At 40.5% G+C, this 7,260-nt stretch overlaps 1 protein-coding gene across 1 annotated transcript in view; it reads left to right on the top strand.

Moving 5' to 3' along the window:
- Positions 1-2,562: 2,562 nt before the first annotated feature.
- Positions 2,563-7,260, top strand: part of ERCC4 (ERCC excision repair 4, endonuclease catalytic subunit) — a 29,394-nt gene continuing 24,696 nt past the window's right edge. Inside the window, exons 1-2 of the mRNA XM_006190983.3 lie at positions 2,563-2,803; positions 4,108-4,288. Of these exons, the coding sequence (XP_006191045.2) occupies positions 2,597-2,803; positions 4,108-4,288 (388 nt within the window). The 5' untranslated portion in view covers positions 2,563-2,596. The remainder of the gene's footprint in view (positions 2,804-4,107; positions 4,289-7,260) is intronic.

The raw sequence follows: 7,260 nt of genomic DNA, 5'->3' as shown, positions 1-7,260 counted from the left end.
TTTTTCAGGATATAACAGCATAGGTTGGTTATCTTGTCATATACAGCTTATAAGAGTTGTGTGATAGCCCACTTTTCAGGGATGCAGGAAGGAGTTTTTCACTAGTCTCTTAGTATAGGACATTCAGGATAAATACTTGAGAAATAACAATAGTTCACAAAATGATATGATGAATAAACATCTTCATACACAAGGTCCCCATCAGAATACAAGTCCTATGCTGGCCAAGATTTTACCTGTTTCTTTCACTGATGAACCCCCAGCACTTAGTACAATGCCTGACACGTAGTGGGTGCCCAGTAAACATTTGTGGGATAAATATATCTTCATATCCATATGGATCTATACAGATATTTTCAATTTCTATAGGTATTGACCAAGCACCCTCCAAAATTATCGCTTCATTATACACCCCCATCTATGTTCTGCTTTTATTTTGTTTTGTTGTGTTTTGTTTTCATGAGCTGGGGACTTCATCTTTAGAGATCAGTGTAGTAGAAATAGTAAATGTATTGGTTTCCCATTGCTACTGTAGCAAATGACTACAAATTTAGTGGCTTAAAACAACATAAATTCATTATCTTCCAGTTCTGGGGTTCAGAAGTCCAAAATGTGTTTGCAGAGATGTGTTCCTTCAGGAGGGTTTAGGGGAGAAATCATTTCTTTGCCTTTTTCCAGCTTCTAACAGCTGTATTCCTTGGCTTGTGGCCCTTGTGACAACATTCCAACCTCTGCTCCCATTGTCACAGTCTTCTCTGACTCTGAACCTCCTGTCTCTCCCTCCTTCCCATATATGGACTCTGGTAATTACATTGGACCCACCTGGATAATCCAAGATAACCTTCCCATCTTGAAATCTCTAACTTAATCACATCTGCAAAGTCCCATTTGCCACATAAGGTGACATATTCACAGGTTCCAGGGATTAGGACATGGACATCTTTAGGGAGCCATTACTCTGCATATCACAGCTTGGGAATCAGATTTGAATTTCAGCATCATCACTTCAACATGCATATCCTAAATTTGTGTTGAGTCCCTACTTACCATGTCCTGAACTAAATCTAAGAAATACACTAACAAGTTTGGTGGTCTTAACCAAGTTACATAACTTCCCTGAGTCTCCATTTTCTCACTTGCAAAAGTGAAATGCATTTGTCTCTCATAAGAACTGCTGTATATAGAGTGTCTGCAAACATCCTTTTCCATTTCACCAGCATTTAGGAATCATTATATGCTGTTTCAGTCTTGACAAAATGTATGTGAAGTGCTGGATTAAGCAGTAAGAGATAGAGAAACAGATGCTCTTGTAAACTGCTGGTGTGAGCGTAAGTTGGTACAGGCTTTCTAGAGAGCCATGTGGCAATACGAATGTAATGAAAAGCCTTATAAATATTTGTCCTCTTTATCCCAGTAAGCATCCATTTCTAAAGTGTATCTTAGGGTGGTTGAGTTTATGTACAAAGACGGTCAGTGAAATACTATTTATGATATGACAGGAGAGAGCAGAAACAGACCAAATGTCCACTAATAAGGGGTTAGTTAAATAAATATGGTACATCCTCACTGCAGAAATTCATCAGCCATGTAAAAGGATTTTGTAAAAGAATATTAAATACCATATTCAGAGGTTTGTCAAATGATAGTGACAAACTCGAGATTTAAATCAAGGTTACTTATTATTTCATATTAGCAAGAGAATTCTGTGTGGTGAAAGAGTTTGTTTTTTTTAAAGACAAAAAGTATATATTTCATGATGTTACAGTGATCATTTTTGGGTAATGGAATAAGAAGTGATTCTTATTTTTGCTTATTAATACAGTATTTTTTATTTTCTAACAGTGAAGGTTGGGGGAGAAGGGATGTCGAGACAGAATAATTCCTCTAGTTAAACAGGCGTTTCTAGGTATAGAACAAATACTACCAAAGGTGTCCCTCTAGTGGAAGACGCGGCTGCCGTGGGGACACCTGGTTGCGACTTTTAAAATGGCTAATTGTATTCAAGACCTTTACAGCGAAACAAGAACCTGAAATTAATAAACTATACTGCTTATTCAAAAAAACTTTAAAGGGGAAGAGCATCTGCTAAAGTAAGCAAATCTCATTCTGGGAAGCAGGTACTACCAACTCTAGGTGAACTCCTTAGATTGACAGTTAACTTTTTCAGTTGTCAAGGTCGAGGAACTAAGCTCCTTGGGTTTAATTCTCCACTCTTGTGGTAGCTTGTGTTCTAGGTCTAAGTCTAGGCCGCCTGACTCTTAAAAAATGCCGGATAAGGTGGAATAACTGAAGACTCGGGGGTGGAGCCTGAAGCCTGGAGAGGACAGATGTTGGGAGCGCTAGCCACTCCCAGCGACTTTACGAATCGGCTCCACTCGGCTCCTCTTTGGCTGAGTTCGGCCACCGTCGTCTTCTAGGGCTCGGCTCCTTTTCGGCTACATTCGGCAAGCTCTCGTCCTCGCGGGCTCGGCTCTCTTTGTCTACGTTCGGCCCACGCTCGTCTCGGGCTCGGCTCTCTTCGGCTACGTTCGGCCCACGCTCGTCTCAGACTCGGCTCTCTTCGGCTGCGTTCGGCTGCGGCCCCGGAAGGGCGCCCATGGAGCCGGGCCTGCCGGCTCCACCGACGGCTATGGCGCCGCTGTTGGAATACGAGCGGCAGTTGGTGCTGGAACTGCTGGATGCGGACGGGCTGGTAGTGTGCGCCCGCGGGCTCGGCGCGGACCGGCTCCTCTACCACTTCCTGCAGCTGCACTGCCACCCGGCATGCCTGGTGCTGGTGCTCAACACGCAGCCGGCCGAGGAGGTGCGGCCGCCGGCGCGGGGCTGAGGGGACTCCGGGAGCTCTGGGGACTCCGGAGCGGACGCCGGCCGGGGCACGGAGGCGACGCCTCTGAGAGCGATGCAGGCGGGACGCGGGCGGGAGGGCGATGAATAGCGGTCTCCGGGACAGATGCAGGCCCATGACACGGGTTGAGGACGCTGAGAAGGTGGGAGGGGTCCCTGAGGAAGATGAGGGACCCTGACACGGGTGCGAGGACACTGCGGGGGTTGGAGGGTCCCTGAGAGGAGAAGGGGAGTCATTTGAGAAAGATAGAGGTGGGGAGAAGGATGGGAGGTGTCTGGAGGAGAATAAGGACGGGAGTTACGAGGCAGTCCCAAAGTTGGATATCAAGGGGTTTGCTGAGGCAGGGGAGTGAGGTCCCTGAAAAAGGAACAGTGATGGAGATGGAAGAATCTCTGAGGGGAATGAGGAGACGTGAAAGGAGACGCTGAGGCTGCGGACAACCCTGTAGGGAAGAGGAGGGACCGGAGGTTCACCCAGGCTGTGGGAAGAGGGACATAGGATCAGAACAGAAGAGAGCTGGAAGCTGAAGATATTGGGGAAGGGTACCTGGTTTAGGCGGAATGGAGGACACAGGAAGGTGGAAGGAGGATGTACCTGTGCTGTGGGGTAATGAGAGGTGACAGCCTGGTGTGACAAGTCTGATGAGCAGCTGGCCAGAAGGAAAATGCCAATTGAGAAGAGTGACCACAGACTTCTTGAGGGCGGGGACCAGTCATTCATGTAGCTATCCCTAGTGCTTGATTAGGGCTTAGCGCGATACAGGGGCCGCAGTAAAGACGGTATTGAACTGGAAGTGTAAAGGACCAAGAGCCCCAGTGACACGATGAAATCCCCTCTAGGGTGGATCAAGACAGAACTAATCGTCTACAACACCACCTGGGAAAAGAATTCCCTCGTTACCTTCTCACATGGTACACTTGCCTGCAAAACTGGCTTTGGCGGGCAGTGTTCTAGGTGGCAGAAGTCTTTTAATCCAGGACTTTAAGTCTTTGTTGTTGTTGTTGTTGTTGTTGTTGTTGAACTGCTAATAACATCTCAAGTGCAGTGAGTCCTTAGTGCAAACCGCAAAACAGAAACAAAACCCTAGTTAAATATAGATTGTTTGGTTGATCAACATAAAAGTGCTAATTCTGTTTGTATGTTCATTAGTAGGCTTATGGTCTCTGAAAAAGGGAGCGTGTCATTCTGAATACAAATACTTACAACTTGATAAAAACTGCCCTGTATTAAACAGTCTACTAATCAAGTCTGATTTGATTTAGGAGTATTTTATCAATCAGCTGAAGATAGAAGGAATTGAACACCTCCCTCGCCGTGTAACAAATGAAATCACAAGTAACAATCGCTATGAGGTTTACACACAAGGCGGTGTGATATTTGCAACCAGTCGAATACTTGTGGTTGACTTCTTGACTGACAGAATACCCTCAGATTTAATTACCGGTAAGAATTTGAAACCTTATTGTTATTTGTATATACGTTTACACTTTCTTTTTTTCCTGCTCGTGTCTGTTCCTTCTGCAAAACTCTAACCTAGAACCTTCCTGTGAACAACACTGGATATTTTTGCTCAACATTGTGCTTCCAGGTATTAACACAGTACCAGACACATTTTGGATGCTCAGTGAATATTTGTGGCCTGAATCAGAAACTAAATATAAGATTGACAAGTCTTTGGTTTCTAAGCTCATATTCAGTAAATGCTTAGTAATTGGCTGACATTTGCCTTTACAAACTAATCAGATTTGAAATGTTTATAAATATTCTTTGTATATTTCCTAAACGTATTTGGTTTTCCTCTTTAAAGAGTGTTTTTTTACCATGATTTGAAATTTTTTCAGTATAACTTACAATATTAATTTCAAGTGTACAACATAGTAATTAGTACTTTTATAGATTATGCTCCATACAAAGTTGTTATACATATTGACTATACCCCTGTGCTGTACAAATATGTCCTTAACTTCCTTATTTTATACATAGTAGTTTGTACCTCTCAATGCCCTTAACCAATTTTGCCCCTCCCCTCACACCTCTCCCCACTGACAACCACTAGTTTGTTCTCTGTATCTGTGAGTCTGTTTCTGTTTTGTTATATTTGTTCATTTGTTTTATTTTTTAGACTCTACTAATAGGTGAAAACATACAGTATTCGTCTTTCTCTGGCTGACTTATTTCACATAGCATAATACCCTCCAGGCCCATCCATGTTGTGGCAGATGGCAAAATTTCATTCTTTTTTATGGCTGAGTAATATTCTATTGTATTTATATTCCACATCTTCTTTATCCTTTCATCTATTCATGGACACTTAGATTACTTTCATACCTTGGTCATAAATAATGCTGCTATGAACATTGGGGTACATGCATCTTGGAATTAGTGTTTTTGCTTTCTTCAAATAAATAGCCAGGAGTAGAATTGCTGAATCATATGGTAGTTCTGTTTTTAATTTATTGGGGAACCTCCATACTGTTTTCCATGGTGGCTGTACCAATTTACATTCCCGCCAAGAGTACATGAGGGTTCCCTTTTCTCCACACCCTTGAAAATATTTGTTATCTCTTGTCTTTTTCACAATAAACATTCTGAGAAGAGTGAGGTAATACCTCATTGTTTGTGTCTGTTGACCGTCTGTATGTCTTCTTTAGAAAAATGCATATTCAAGTCCTCCACCCATGTTTTAATCAGATTTTTCGGTTTTTTGATGTTGAGTTGTATGAGGTTTTTTTGTATATTTTGGATACTAACCCCTTATCAGATATATTGTTTGCAAATATCTTCTTTCATAGTTGGTTGCTTTTTCGTTTTGTTGGTTGGTTTGCTTTGCTGTTCAAAAGCTTTTTGGTTTGATGTAGTTCCATTTGATTGTTTTTCCTTTTGTTTCCCTTGCCTTAAAGAGACATCAAAAAAATTATTGCTAAGATTGATGTCAAAGAGTATACTGCCTTTGTTTTCTCCTAGGAGTTTTATGGTTTCAGGTCTTACACTTAGGTCTTTAATCCATTTGAGTTTATTTTTGTATGTGATGTGAGAAAAATGTTCTAATTTCATTTTTTTTTACATGTAGCTGTCCAGATTTCCTAAAACCACTTATTGAAAAGACTGTCTTTTCCCCATTGTATATTCTTGACTACTTTGTCATAGATTAATTGACCATATGTGTATGGGTTTGTTTCTGTGCTTTCTATTCTCTTCCGTTGATCTGTGTGTCTGGTTTGGGGCCAGTACCATACTGTTTTGCTTACTGTAGCTTTATAGTATGGCCTCAAGTCAGGGAGCATGACACCTCCAGCGTTGTTCTTTTCTCTCAAGATTGCTTTGGCTATTTGGAGCCCTTTGTGGTTCCAGTCAAATTTTAGGATTATTTGTTCTAGCTTTATGAAAATGTCATAGGTATTTTGATGGGGAGTACGTTAAGTCTGTAGATTGCTTTGGGTAGTATGGACATTTTAACAATCGTAATTCTTCCAATCCATGAACACAGGATGTCTTTCCATTTATTTGTATTGTCTTTAATTTCTCTCATCAATGTCTTATAGTTTTCAGAGTACAAGTCCTTCACCTCCTTGGTTAAATTTATTTCTAGATATTTTATTCTTTTTGATTTAATTTTAAATGAGATTGTTTTCTTGATTTCTCTAACAGCTCTTTGTTAGTGTATAGGAATAAAATAGATTTCTGTGTATTAATCTTGTATTCTACAACTTTGCTGAATTTACATATTCTAATAGTTTTTTGGGTAGTCTTCAAGATTTTCTATACGTAGTATAATGTCATTGCAAATAGTGAGTTTTACTTCTTCACTTCCAAGTTGGAGGCCTTTATATCTTTTTCTTGTTTGATTGCTGAGGCTAGGACTTTCAATACTGTGTTAAATAGATGTGGCAAGAGTGGACATCCTTGTCGTGTCCCTGATTTTAGAGGAAGCTTTTAGCTTTTCACTATTGAGTATGACATTAGCTGTCAGACTCACTTGACTTTGAAGGATCAGGGTCAGACCCACTTTGAAGAGTAATGACACTGCTTACAAGCAAGTTACTTAATTTTCACAAGCCTCAGTTTTCTCGTTGCTTAAATTGAGAAATTAGTTCCTTATAAAGTTATCATAAGGACTAAGTGAGGTAAAATAAATAAATTGCTTAGTATAGTGCCTGATATATAGTAAATAATAAACAATAACAAAAAGTTGGCTTATTACCAGAAATCTTGATACATTGTGAAGTCTTTTACTATTTGCTGCTTTGTTAAAATTTAGTTTTATTTTTCCTTATTTTTTAAGTTGATAAAATAAAAAAAAAGTATTGAAATGACCACTAGATGTCAGGATTACTCTCTGACTCAGTAACAGTTTAACCTAATTAGGCAGACAGCAGTCTGAATCAGAGAAATGTCCCAAATATAGTTTATAGGTA

Source organism: Camelus ferus, chromosome 18 (assembly GCF_009834535.1).
Source record: "Camelus ferus isolate YT-003-E chromosome 18, BCGSAC_Cfer_1.0, whole genome shotgun sequence".
Lineage (NCBI taxonomy): Eukaryota > Metazoa > Chordata > Mammalia > Artiodactyla > Camelidae > Camelus > Camelus ferus.
The sequence above is the reverse complement of the archived record's forward strand: the minus strand, read 5'-3'. Positions and strand labels throughout refer to the sequence as shown.